At 41.5% G+C, this 14,617-nt stretch overlaps 1 protein-coding gene across 9 annotated transcripts in view; it reads right to left on the bottom strand.

Moving 5' to 3' along the window:
- Positions 1 to 4,739: 4,739 nt before the first annotated feature.
- CEP170B (centrosomal protein 170B) overlaps positions 4,740 to 14,617 on the bottom strand; it is a 59,011-nt gene continuing 49,133 nt past the window's right edge. For 5 of the 9 annotated variants that reach the window (XM_026848977.1, XM_026848978.1, XM_026848981.1 and 2 more), the window contains 6 exons: positions 13,557 to 13,595; positions 12,858 to 13,001; positions 11,274 to 11,362; positions 10,647 to 10,740; positions 9,687 to 9,738; positions 4,740 to 8,970 (listed from right to left, as the gene is read on the bottom strand). In XM_026848977.1, coding sequence (XP_026704778.1) covers positions 8,735 to 8,970; positions 9,687 to 9,738; positions 10,647 to 10,740; positions 11,274 to 11,362; positions 12,858 to 13,001; positions 13,557 to 13,595 — 654 coding nt within the window. In that variant the 3' untranslated portion in view covers positions 4,740 to 8,734. The remainder of the gene's footprint in view (positions 8,971 to 9,686; positions 9,739 to 10,646; positions 10,741 to 11,273; positions 11,363 to 12,857; positions 13,002 to 13,556; positions 13,596 to 14,617) is intronic. The other 4 variants (XM_026848979.1, XM_026848982.1, XM_026848983.1 and 1 more) reach the window with 1 other exon arrangement.

Raw genomic sequence — 14,617 nt, 5'->3', positions numbered from 1 at the left:
ATACTCACTGCTTCACTCAACCCACCAGAAGCTTAAACCAAGGAACAAACCCTCCAAAACTGCCTCTCTACCCAGTTCCTCCTGCAGCCACTCTCCTGTCCAATCACCCTTGGATAAACATAGGGAACAAACTAGCTCCTCTGAAATAATGTTTTTTGTCTTAAACAAATGGTATTTGTAATTTGCAGTGACATTGCTGAGGAAGAAAGTTACATGCAATGTTGACTTCAAAGCAGCTTCTAAGAAATTATGTCTACTGTAAAAATCCAAAGGCTGCACCTCTGTGGGCACAAGGCAGTATGGCAATGCTGCTGTTATTCTCCAGGCAGTCCCTCCATCCTATTGAACCAAAGATGCAGTTCCCTAGTTCAGTACCTGAGGAAGTCTGCTGTAGTGGGGAAACAATGGAGACACAACCGAGGGCCAGCAAGGATCACGAGGCGTTATCATAGCTCACAGTAAACTGATGATGATGGAAAAGCTAAGAGGAGCCAGAGGATAGGATAGGTCAGGTACAGCAGAAAGAGGCCTTTCTCTGGGAAGCTGAATGTGTCATGAATTGCCTACTTCCCCTGGGACCAAAACACTCAAAGAAGGACAAGTGAGAGAAAACGGTGGAGCAGATAGGACACCTGTCTGATCAGCCAGCTCTCTCCTCAATTTACTGTTGTGCACACACAGATCATCTGTCACTGGGGCCATCCCAAATCTCTATTAAAACAGGGTTTAAAAACCAAGGCAAAGACTGCCGCCATCCCTTTAGACTCAGGTTACCAGGAAACTGAAGGTAGGATCCTGCTTGACCAAGGCTTCATCTGCAGTCAGGGAAAAGAGGCAACTCCAGTAAGCCACCATGCTAAAGGTCACCTCTGGGAAGTGTCCTTGTCCCTCCTCTGACTTCAGAGGCTGAGCATCCAAACTAAATATTTCAGCTAAGCGCCTCATGGGTTCAAGTCAGTGCATGTACTGTACATGTCAGCAAGCTTAGCAAGGAGCTGCCTTGCTCTGTTTATGCGCAGGACCGAAATCCTGGCATGAACTGTGCCAACATAAATCACAAAAGCTCCCACTGACTTCAGTAAGTTCAGGACTGTACTACACAAGCATCAGCGCATTTGTATGAAGTTCAGGACTTACCATTTATTGTTCAAATATCACCAGTTTAGTTCAAACTGGGAGAGGCTGGGTTATATCAGGCAGAAGAGCAGCTTCCAGAAGAAGGACCTGTATTTCTCCTCCTCGGCAGCTCTCTAACCACTTACAGCACTGATTAATTTCATTGTCTTCCTCCTCTCCAGCTTGCAAAAGCTTGATTTCCTTCTGCTTGTCTGATCTCACATACCAGCCCAACATCAATTACACATTTCTGATCTTATAGTAGCGTTGCAGCTTTGAGAGTTTAAAGATGGAAGTGAGTTTATAGGGGGAATATGATTTGACCAATTCATGCAATTGGAAGGATGGAAAAAAAAGACTGGCAAGTTTCAGGGCACACAAGCAATCTTTTTTATCCCTCCTTTACGCTGTCCCTCACACAAGGGTCCTTCTACCAGCTGGTCTGGTTGACTTGCCATCATCCCACACACAGAGTAAATCCATCTCTCACTGTACAGTTGGACGCCACTCTGTGGTTAATGTACTCACTCTAAAAAGCACGCCTGACTCCAGTTTGTTAGAAGGGTGCAGTAGAACATACAGTGAAAGATCTTTTAATGCCTATGTGGGAGGTTCGCTAAGAAAAATCTGCCAGTTTAACATGCTCTCATATCCAAGAGCTAATAATAGACAAAAACGTCGCTACCACTGCAGAGATTACTACAAAACTACACTTTAGGTTTCACAAGGACTAGGCAGCTGAGCTGCAAACACCAACAGTTGACAGAAGGATGGGAGGCAGGAGCAGCCAGGGTCTTTACACTTGAAAAGAAAAATGTTCTATTTATACTTTGTACCAAAAGATTGTATACTCAAAACGTGTTGGGAAAAAAAAAAAAAAAAAAAAAAAAGTCAGTCATTTCAGGTCAAGGATTGGGAAGTGATTCAGCTGACATCATCGAGAAAATTTCAAAGTTTAAATAAAATTGTGATTCTTTTGTTTGGAAATATTTTTAAAGATTTACCCAATTTTCACTTAAAAAAAAAAATCAATAAATTCACTAAAATATCTAACCATGGACTTGAAACAAATATTTAACTCAAAGTATTTAGCACTTATTTGGAATAACTTTTGTTCAACCTCAAATTAAATGCTTGTCATCTGTATTTTGTTTGGAAAAATATTTCAATGAAAAAAAACCAAACAAACCAACCACAGTGATTTGCATAACACAAGTGATTGCAGAGTCCTCTGCTGTCTCAGTCTCATCACGCCTCTTACACAGCACTCACCCTCCCATTGCACCTAGGAAAGGTGACCTACAAGTATTGGGAAAAGCTTCAGTCTGTCTGTCTGCCTTGCATGTATCTGGCATTGTATTACAAAAATTACACTCCTCTCCAACGTGCACAGTATCTGGCAACCCAGGAAGCCATAGGCCCGAAGCGACTGCTTTCCTCATCCTTCTGAAGAACATCTCCCTTGCTTACACAGAGTTGCCTGTGATGAAGGTGTGTTACGGGATGTTATATCCCATCCTCTTGGAGCCTGCCCAGCGATCAGCAGCCAGGAGGGAGATCCATACCACCCACAAGAGTGACCTGGTATCTGTGGTTACAGCTGTGCTAAAGCCACAGGTCCTCTTGCCGAAATCGAATTTCCCCTGTGCCTCTGGACATTTTCTTGTCTACAAAGCGTCCCCAGGTGCCAGGTGGATGCCACATTTTGGGGTTGTGTTTTTTTTCCTCCTTTCTGTGGTTCCTGTGAGTTGAATGTTGACAAATGCAGAAGCATTACTGTTGAAAAAGCCTTTTCTGGCACTAATTCTTCTGGCAAGCACAGTATTTTCAGTATTTCTGCGCAGAGGAGGAAAAACAAGCTTAACCATGGTAGAATCCTAGTGAGTACTATTTTCTTATGTTCATTTTTCTTGGCTTCCCTTACTCGGCCCACATCATTCAAAAACCCAAGCAGCCAATCTATTAAAACTTTTTCTGAATAACTAAAAAACTAAAAACTTTTTCTAAATAACATCGAGCATGCTGCTGTGCACAGGTGCTCCAAGTCTCTGCAGGGCTGCATCCAAACGGTCGTACCCCTCCTAAGGAAAGCAACATGCTCCACAGCCAAAGCACCCACTGTTGCCCCACACCAGCCCCCTCTCACCAGAAAAAGCTGAGACCAGCAGGACTTTGCTCTTGAACAGCCCACAAATGCCCTTGTCAGTAAAGGCATGGTCCTCTCACACCATGGCGTGGGCAGGACCCAATAGATGGGGGTCTACTGGTAGATCTTCACACAAAGTCAAAAAACTGAGAACCTGTTGCTCCAATGACTTAAGTTTTGCTCTGAGGAAGGATCCTGCAAACCTTGCCGATAGCCAGGCTTTGTGGTGTTCCCTTCTAGACACACGTGGAAAACCAGGCTGTTTCTAGATGAGGATGCTGAAGAGCCTGCAGGACTGCAGCTGAACTCTCAGAAGATGCACAGAGATCACTACTTTTGCCATCTATCCTTTATTTTTCAATCCTGCCAGCTTGCAGCTTTTGTAACGTTGCAAATAGTTTTGGCCACAGTTCCACCACTTCTTAAGTTTATTCAGACATACTGTTAAAAATTAATGAAATGGCTGCGCTATTGGCTTCAAAAGGGCACTATGCACAGCATCCCGACTCCAACGCTGCTCAGTGCTGCTGGGGAAACCTGCGGAGAGGCAGTGTAGCTAGTCCATAACGCAGCCCTGCGTTTTAGAGATCACAGAAAGCTTTCTGTTTACACAGCACACAAAAAGCTTTTTTAAGAGAGGCAAATTTTTTTAATTTTTTTTTTTTTTAAACACACAAAATCCCTAAGACTTTAAGCTAAAGGTCTCACATTCAAGTATCTACTGCAAAGGTCACCAGGGGATGGGAAGTCTCCCACTGAATCCTGGTTAGGTACCAACATTATTTTTCCTTCTCCCTTTGTGTTTTAGTTATTGCTGGCAAACAATGCAATGTTATTTGCTCCACATGTTCTACTTCCTATGGAACCTTCCTAGAGGCAGAGTTCCACGTGGCACCGACACGACGGGGAGGCTGCAGATACCTGGAGCCTGGGCGAAGGGGAAGGAGGAATTAACGTTGTTTCAAAAGTGCCAGGAAGGAAGCAAAGGTCAGACAGAACTGCAGGAGGGAAGGAGGACAGTGATGGAATGAAGGGAAAAATCAGAATTTTACAGATACAAAAACTCTAATACATATATATGAGACCAATGTTTCTCTATATATAGTCACATACCTGCTGGGGAATGATCATATTCAGGCTCATTTTAACTACCATTGTTAAATCATGCCAATGAAATAAAATTGTACTAAAAATTAAATATCACCATACCATACTCAGAAGTAAGACCACCCTCATGTGATGGGGACTTCAATCCTGTAAGTATGGCAGCAGGGAAGGGGACCTCCCGTACTACTGGAGAGGGATCTGCCCCAGCCATAGATGCCACCAGGATGGATCCAGTTGCAATGTGAGTCTTCAGTTGCTGACAATTATTTCCTTGCACTGTACTTAACACCAGTGTCAACAGGCAGTTGAAAAATTTAGTCCACCAAACACAAACTTTCCCCCAATTAACACACAAAATCCAGAATCATTGTCACATGATCAAAGAATGATTTATTAGAGCAACTTTATGATAAAATTATATAAAATAACAATTTGTTTTTTTAAAAGACATCCACAATATCACCTTGAAACAAAATGTACAGATACTGCCTATAGTCCGAACAAAAATAAATTACCATTCAAAAAAAAAAACCAAAACAAACCCAAAAACAAAAGCAGGAAAAAAAAATCAGGGCAGGAGAAACAAATCAAAATTATACACAGCATTTCAAGAGGGTGTGGAAGAGAAAGTCATTAATTGATTCAAGTTATACAAACGTGTTTCAGCTTTACTCTCAGACAGCTCAGCTTGCATTTGTGTTGCATGCAAATGGAATGATCCAGTGAACAGTTCAGAACAGCAGAATCAGCAGCATAACAACAGCAGAGAGTGAAATAGGCACAATTCAGCACGGGGCACATTGAAAGTGAACAGGTAGTTCTGTCTGGTCTTTGCAAGAGTTATACACATTTACAGAACTTCAAAAATAGCTAGTGTGATCTGCAAAACAAGAAAAAACTAGTAGAATCTTGCACTTAAATACTTTACACTTCTTTATCTTTTTTTTTAATCCTTTTTTTTTTTCAGTAGGTTGGATGTAAACATTCCACTAGTTGTACCTTTACTAAAATACTCGAAGATGATGCAGATGTTCTTCTCTCCTGGAGCACGAGCACGACCATGACATGACCTCACTGTAGATACAGTGGGGTCCTCACTCAAAAAGCTCATACAGATGATCACAGGAATTTACATTCACATTATTAGACCAGAGTAAGAGAATTTTACATTTGAAAGCATCAAACTGAGAACATGGTTTTCAAGTACAGTGGAAGAGCTGAGGGCTGGGATTTTGAAAGGTGCTCATGGCATCAGGCACCCAAAGCGTATGAAACCCAGAAGGACCTGAGCACTTGCTTCCCCAAGACTTTGAAAATCCCACCCTTCGTTACATTTCATTAGTCACACACAAACCACAAGAAAGCAATATGGTATGGAGAATGACCCACAGGTCAGCATCACCCCTACGGAGCCCAAACCAAGGCCCATCTGTAGCTTATGGAAGCCAACAGGTGTCTTATGCACCAACCCTGGGCCACCCAGCTAGACCACTACAGATCTGAGGCTCACACTGGAGTCACACAGTGGTGTGTTTTCATGGCTGCATACAGTACTGCTTGTAAGAATAAACAATCAATGAAGGAGTAATAGTCAGGTGGCTAGCTCTTTGGCTTATCTGGAGCAGACAAGTGCAAACGGGGTGTACTTCAGAAGCAGAGTATACAAGAAAAAAATATGTTGCATTTCATCATTGACTAGCAAAACTGTTTTAAATGCAAAGATCCGAGGATGAACATCGTGTCAGGACACAGAAGCGTTTTTATAGTTTGGCTGAGTCACAAATAAAACTAAGCTGTGCGTCCTCCCACCCCTTCACACACACATTTCCAAATTATAAACAGACACCAATTATATCCTTATTAGTCATGTGAAGAGGAATTTCACAGTTTGATTCAATTGTAAGGTGTCTGCGGGCGCACTCTCAAGTTCAGAACAGAGCAGCCAAGGAAGAAAATCCATCCCTGATGTGTTCATGAATGAAAGAAGAATCAAGCAATTTTCAAGTAAACAGAAGTCCCATCAAGGACATGATGTAGAGAAACAGAATCCACTAGAGCATAGCCATGATGATGTGGAAACATGGTTAACAAATATGAATAAAAGTCAGATGCCCAAGTAATTCACTTGTCTCTACACCAAAACTGAAACTAACAGCAACACCTTATCTGTGAAGGTCCTTCAACTCTTAGTGAGTTGGGGTAGCACCTGGTCAGTTCGAACCCTAACCAAGAAGGGCTTGAGAAGTTGTGTCTCGTATGTCAGGAATGATACCACCACTTATGATATTCATCAAGGACAGAGTCAGGTATTTCAAGAAAAACAAATCAGAATGAATAACTGAATGAACACATTCAGATAGTGCGTATATTACAGGCAGAAGAACATCAAGGGTGAATTCTTTTTTTATTCTGCATTCATCTATGTGAAATCCAGCAGATTTCTTCATGGAAGAGCATCTCCACAGAAGCAGATGAGTCTTATAACCTACTGGAAATCTTGGAAGGATATTTGCATGTATTGTTTACCAGCCAGCATCTTGCACGCTCAAAAGAAACTAATGGCCTGTTGGCATACTCTCATTTTGGGACCAATCCTGTTTCTGCTGAAATTGATAGAAAGCTCCCACTGGCTTCACCAGGAAAGCAATCACGGTCTTAGCTAGTAAGACTAAACACTTTGTGAGCATCCCTATTTAATTCAATTATTGTAACAGCTTCCCACTGTTACAACATTCTAGCAGAAAAGCTCAGGCAACTACTGAAGCTAACTAAGGAATCCACTACCCACCCCAAAATATAAAGTCAGCACACAAGACGCAGTCAAGCTTAGGAAACCATTTTCACTGGTTAAACTACACACTGTATGAGGGCAAAGTGGAACTCATCTGCTCACCCTTCCCAGTAAATGTATCCTCCACAGCTACAAAATAATTTCTTCACCTGATTACTGTTTATTGACCAGGAAGAATGAAAAAGGAATCGATACACAGGACAGAAAAAAAACTGGGAGCAAACACGTCTGGAAGAGATCCCCTCAAAACCAAAACACTTGTTCTTAAAACAACAAAAATTGCTTAATGTTTTGCTGTTTAACAGAAAGACAATACAAAACCCCAACTTTTTTTTTTAAACAAGAAATTGCTCAGTGCAACTGCACATAATCCTTAGTGTTTCTAGGATTATAACAGATCAAAAATAAAATCCAGACAAAAATCCCAAATGTACCAAGTGCTTGACACTGATTCTGAAGAATACCACGGAACGATGGTCTTCAAGCACTTTTGCATTGAAAAAAAAATTCTTAACAGAACTAGCCGTAAAGGTGGAGCTACATTTAAGCCATTATTTTTTCAGTGCTGTCGAGTGAACACTAGTTCACAGCAACCATGCAATTAAGTTTATTACATGAGCCGTTGGAACAGATGTTTTTCTTAGCTCTCAGCAATTACCTAATCATAAACATCTTAGTCTTTGGCCCAGCCAAAAGCACCTGTAGCTCACTGTAAAAAGATTGTATATTAACAAACAAACAAAAAAGAACAATTCACAGACAGCATTTGTACCAAAATCATTAAAAGTTGGCAAGCTAAACTGTAAAATCTGACTTTTTGTACCTACCCCAAACTTTGGGCCTGAAAGATCATCAAAAATAGCAACTGTATTAGTAGTCTTTACATTCATACCATTATTAACTTTTACACCTTCTGAAGAGAAAAACAAAGGGTTTATTCTGTCTTGTTTCGGGTTTTGGACTGAAAAAAAATGATGCAGAACTTCAAAGTGGTTGCCATTTTATGACGGCTGAAAAGAACTTCTTATACAACTGTAGTAAGAGTTTCTCCTAGAAACCCACGATATTGCACGATCTTTGTTGGATTTACACATTGATTCCAACAGAGTTGTAATGCTTCAATTGTACACTCAAAAAAAAAAAAAAAATCAAAAAAACAAAACAAAAAAAATATAGTACCAAAAAAGTGTTGTGTTTTTTTTTTTTTTTTAAAATTGCGCCTCATTACAACTGAATAATTATAAACAGGCCAATGCAAGAACACTTTAGCTTCGGCAGTATTGAATGGAGCATATGCAAAGCCTGTTTTCTTATGGCACACTGGAAGAATAAGTGAGTAATTTTCTAAAAATCAGTTTGCCTCTATGTTGACTATGTGCTGCTCCACAGTGCTAGTCTTGTTTAAAAGGCATACACAGACTTTCCATTCACCCTCACAGCATAGATTTTTTTTTTTTTTTGTGCAACGTGTTAGCAATCTAAACAACTGCTCCACACAAACTGTCCACAAACCACTCATACACAATACTAATGCAACAGTAGATTACAGTATGATAGCAATACAAAATATTGTATCAGATCACATATTTCTCCCCATCTGGAATGAAATTTGAATCTCGTAAGCTAGAAGATCCACAGTTCGATTTCTGTGTGTAGTTTCTCATCTGTGCTGGGGACAAAGTCTCCAGTGTGGACCCAGAAGTGTTAGCAGTCCTGACTTTAGTGGCTGTAGGTTGTTTAGCAGCAGAAGATGCTTTGTTACTGGCAACTACATCCAAGTTTCCAGTAGGGTCAATGATAGCGTTTATGACTGGGGAGAGAGGAGAAAAAAAAAAGAAAAAAAGAGATACAGAGACATATTAGCAGCACTCAGAGTTTCTAAACAGAAGGTTGAAGGCAGTAGAATGGTAGGCAGTACCTGCATTCATTTTAGACACTTGTATTTTTATCATTGGTACCTTCAGGCCTAAGCAGCTTTAACAAGCAAAACCTCACCCAAACTGAAGCTATGAGGACACTCAACTTTCTGGTTAAATTGGAAAAAGCAAACTACAGCAGCCAAACGGCAAGCTTTTAGCAGAAGGCCGAAATGACGCCTGTATGTTTTTATATGTCTTTATTAATCTTCTGGATGATGCAAGAGCTTGTTTTGCCTTTTCTATTGCACAGCTTTATCTGCAAAATTCCAGTCCAAAAAGTGTAGCACAGCTTATCGGCTCAAAGAGCTGCTAAGTATTATTTCAGCAGAACAGACCTTTGCCAGTTCATCTTATGGGAATATGCTAATTTCCACAAACAAAGCATTTCCACAGCAACAGCTTCCACATTTCAATAGTCAAAATTTTCTTCAAAATTGGCAGCACAAGATAAATCTACTCTTCATTCCATATGCACTTGTCAGAGAGCACTGTGCGAACAAACTAAACTTCTGCATCCTTTCCCAGCTCTCACTGGCAAATCAAGCCATTTTATTTCGTGCAACTTACTGGCATTTGAGAGACAAAAATAACATTTTAAATGACCAACCTTCAAGCTGTTTTTGAACTCTCCTAAGCTCCTTCAGGATAGAACTGATTTCCTAGAAACAAAAGCATCAGAATGGAAAATTAAGCAACAAAGCACTCAACTGACCCAGGAATCTAGTCTTAACTCTTTCTGCTTTATCTGATCATCAGATTCAAGTCAGTTCCAACCTTGCATGTTTAACAGAAAAGACAAGGCTAGCATCTGTATTGAGGTGCTTTTGGTCAATGCACAGGGACTTCTGCTCTGCATCATTTCACCACCCAGCTCATAGCCACAGCGGTTTTTAGATTTGACATGTTAACCAGATTAACTGTACAAAGGTTCCTCACATCCCCCTTAATACCAAATACACAGAGATATTTGTAAACTCAGCTCCTAGACCAGACAAAGCAGTTGACCACACATATACTGCTGTAGCACTGAGCTATACAGGTCTTGTACAGTGTTGTATGTACACTTAGCATTAAACATATTTACTGGGTCCATTATTGTACCACTGTCAGTTCCCATCAATGACAAGAAGAGGTCCTGAGAGCACAAACACCACCCTAGGGCTGAAGCTTTTTTTATTGCCCTATTATCAAACTGTTCCAAGTGAAGAAAACAAACATTCGTGAGAAACACCTGTCTACAACCGAAGCTGTGGCAACCATATGGTAGGTGATGCTTTAGGAGATATTTAAATGAGGCCTAATGACCCTGAACTTGAACATCTGTTAAGGGACTGGGTCTCTGAAGATGAATCACAAAGAAAGAGGGGAAGTCTGGTGAAACACGACAGCTGAAGGAACTCACTTCGTCACATTTCAAACAGCAACAAAACCCAGCAGTTCAACACATGCAAATGGACTAGAAATTTCAGAAACGGATTTGAAAAGGGCCAGAGCTTGTTGTTTTGCTTTCTTACAAAGCTTTCATGGACGAAAGCCTTCAGTATTTCACTTGTTTGCATGGTCTTACCTTGTTTGATGTCTTCAGAATTGGCACTTCATTTTCTGAATTCATTTTGGCCTCCATCTCCTCCCAGGTCCTTTCTGAGTTTTGAAACAGAATCCTGCAGCACAAGAAGTGGAGCAGGTCTTAAAATTGCCATGCAAAAGCTGATCGTTTAAAAGACTTAATTATCACAAGATGTGGCAACAAAGGAGATTAGTGGATTAGTGACTGGATAAAGTGCCTTTCAGCTGATTTAGGAACAGTCCAAAGTCCTTTACTAACTGATGTCTTCTATACCAACAACAAGCTTTGAAGAGATTTCATAAGCTTGGTGACCTGCAGGCTTTCTTAGAGCCTTGGGACAGAGAAGGAAAGAGGAGACAATCCAGCAATATTCTGCTGTATCTTTAGACAGGCAACATTTCAAAGTTAAGGCATCAATGGGGATTACAAATCCAGCATTAAAATTCCAAAGGCCAAATATATGAGGAAAAGAGATAGCAAATAATCATATTGCCTCTTGTTCACTGCACACAGTTTCCTACATCTAGATTCCCCGCATCTTGATAACAAGACGTTCCAAGGCGACAATGCATTATCTTCTACAGGCAGCAAGTCAACATTTCAGGCCAGGGACAAAAAGTTACTTACTTCATTTTTTCAGCTAGGTTTTCTGTATTTTCACGGATTGTGTGTGATAACTGGGACACTGGGTTCAACATCAGATTGTCAAAGATTACCTAAAATATAAGGGAAAATGAGCGAACTTCTAGCAAAAGTGGCATATTACAAAACTGGAAATTTTTTTACAGTAAGTGATCTCCACTGAAACATCATCATCATCTATGTGGGTGATACTTGAAGCTCAAGTTAGATGAAGATGACATGCAGCTTTGTTGCAGCACTTTGGAAAAAAGATTAATACTAACTTGTTCAGATTTTTTTTTCTAGAGACAGTTGTCTGCAGTAATGTAACCATTTAAACATTTCTGAAACAAAAAGCTTAAAACTTTCCAAGCCTCACAGGCACACCCCACAACCTTCCCCCCAAAGCCAAATCACAATACAAGAAGTCCCACAAGCAGTCTCAGTGAAACCATCTAACATGATTTATATGAGTTCAAGCCACCTCCACAGCCAGGGATCCCACCATCTTATATTCTGCTTTGTTAGAAACAACAACAAACCATCAAACCCCAACTAATCAAGTCCTGTGGCTCAGCAGATACCCCCAGGCTTCTGCCAGGGAAGTCCACATCAACTGAGGGCACTCTGAACCTGCATCTTTTATGCAGCCTTGGCACCCCTCGACAGGAGAGCAAGGGATTGCTTCAATCAGTCACAGGATAGGATCGGTGCCAGTGGCTCAGCCTAAGCTCACATCCCCATCCTCCCACCTGAGCCACACTCCACCTCCAGAGCAGCTGAGTGCCTGTGCTGGAGCCCAGCTCTCCCCTCCTGCCAGCCCTGTCTCCCTGGAGCCTCTCTCCCAGCTCTTCCTACCCAACTAGAGCCAGCAGGCAGAAAACAAGCAGAAACAACAGCCAAGGGTTGCATCAGCAGCCTGCTACTCCTCTCTCTGGCACCATCACCCCGCTACACCCCCACCCCAACACCTGCCCCAGCCTCCAGTTTCAGGTCAGGCTTCCTCACCCTTCAGCATCATCCCTATGACTTCTAGGTCACCCTGCTCTCAGCCCAGAAAAATTGCAATCATTATGTTGGGGGGAGAAGTGGCTTTGACTTTGCCATCTGTAGGGGACCACACAGCAAACCAGCTGTGCCACAGCACTCAAGCCCAGCTGCAGAAACTCCTCACAAGGTCCTGATTCTGCCACTGCTGCTTCATGGCCAGCTCTAACCAGGATACTGGTTGCAGAAAACGAAGGTGATTTTTGTGTCACTGAGATTTTTGTGGTTTTCTTTAAAACAGCAGTGAAATAAGTGAGCTCTGACATTGAATGCCTCTTCCCAAACCAGTGACCAAGCCTCAGGTTTTAGCGGAGTTTTACACAAGAGAGGAAACTTCCAGTCAGTACTGGCAAGAAGGGTGATTCTGTTCCTCTTTTTTTTTTTTTCTTTTTTAAACACTGTTTCTAAACCTACAAGTCAAGGCTCTTGAGAAGCACTTTTTTTATTTTTGGAGTAGCCTCCTTTGGCAGCTTAGAAAGAGCAGGTATACACACTGCAGCTTAAAGCAATGTCATATATAAAGTAAATAAAAAGGTGGCCTGCCTCCTCACGGTTTCTTGTCCTCGTTTTTCTTGAGGGATCATCTTCTCTATTATCGTTCATATTTTGGTCAAAATCCTTCAGTTCCACTGATCCCGGAGGCACTTTCTGGTAGTTCAGACTTGCTTCTGGAATGTGCTGCACCAACTTGGAAATAATGAGTAATGAGTCATTAAAAATTAGTAGGGAAGGAGGCACACAGGCACTTACTGCAGGTACTGCAGATTTTCAGGCAAGCCCCAGGGGAACATTGATTCATTTAAGTCTTGTTCAGACAGGTATGGGTTCCTAAGTAAATTACTAGACCCCAATCCTGCAAGCATCTACCCACGGGAGTCATCCTGTGAAACTCAGTGGGGCTATTTCACTTTATAATTTTGAGTATGTAGTTGAAAAGTACATTTTTGCCTTTTTTAAATTTAGCTAAAACTCAAAAAGGCCCTATTTTCCCATCTTATGTTTTAATATATCAATGCAACATTAAAGCAACACTAAAATTAATCAGAAACCATTTAGTAACACATGGAAGAGATGAAAAAGCAATACAAAAACCACTGACAACGCAAATAATTAACAGAAAGAACAGAAAAGACAAGACAGCTAGTCCTGTTTGGTTGACTGAGAGACAAAAACTCTGATAGAAGGGGAGGAAAATAATGGTGACAAGACAGAGATACAAAAATAATGGGATGGAAAGTGCACCTGAGATGGATATGCCAGCCGAAAAGATCTACGAGCAATCTGTGTTAAAACAGAAACAAAGAGATCAATGCTAGTGAGTGACTGTGACAGCAAGTATCAAAAGAGAACACATGGTTTGGGGTTATTTTGAGTCGACATTCCCAAAAGCACATTCCTGAGGATCAGTACTCGATACCCACCTCCCACATGCACTGAAGCCCATGAGGGTCCTGGTCACCAACCAGAAGTGGCTTTGAGCAGCTCTCCAGTTACTTTGAAACAGACTGTGCTGAATGAAATTCAGCAGCCCTCTGAGCACAGATAAGGGGCTAAACATACAGCCCGGGAGGCTTTCTGGTTGGCAAAGCACACAGCTCTTGTGAGGAAACCCTGTGCCATCCAAGGTCCAGGCTCCCCACACTCCATGCAATAGCACTTGGGTTATACACAGGCAGAAGGTATGAGGTATTACGGCACAGGGGCACAACAGCCAAAATGTTTAGCTAAATAAGCTTCTAAGCATCCCTTCCTGAAGTGCAGAAACAGTAAGGTAGGCTGCTCACAACAATGAAACAGCATCAGAATGGAACGAGATATTCCTACAGTCCAGCAGTTCTCAGCACCACCCGTTGAAAACACGGTGAGGACAGCACCTGCTCCCCCAGCACCAGGAGGTTTTCATATGTGACCTGATCTCTCTTCATGTTTTCCATCCTGTCACACCCGTAAGCATTTCCTCTTGCCATACAAACATCCATACTGTGTACATTAAACAACAACTTAAACATAATTGGGCTCTTAGGTTTTTGCTATATCATTATCAACTTTAAAAAAAAAGACCAAGCAAAAGAATTTCACGCAAGGCTAAAGGTTGCAGAAGTGGCCAGTGATTTGGGATGACCCACTTGACATTTGCAGCAGCTGAGCTTTCAGTTTGACTGCTCAGCTCTGCAGAAAGCCGGGTCCTGTAAAAACTACAGGCCCACAAGGCATCCCAAACAAACCATGGATTTGGTAAACAGGAAGCAGGAAGGTTTCACCCTTGCTGGACCCTTTATTTGGTTTGTTTGGGGTTTTTTGCT

Source organism: Athene cunicularia (genome assembly GCF_003259725.1).
Source record: "Athene cunicularia isolate RWA chromosome 5 unlocalized genomic scaffold, athCun1 chr5_part1, whole genome shotgun sequence".
Lineage (NCBI taxonomy): Eukaryota > Metazoa > Chordata > Aves > Strigiformes > Strigidae > Athene > Athene cunicularia.
The sequence above is the reverse complement of the archived record's forward strand: the minus strand, read 5'-3'. Positions and strand labels throughout refer to the sequence as shown.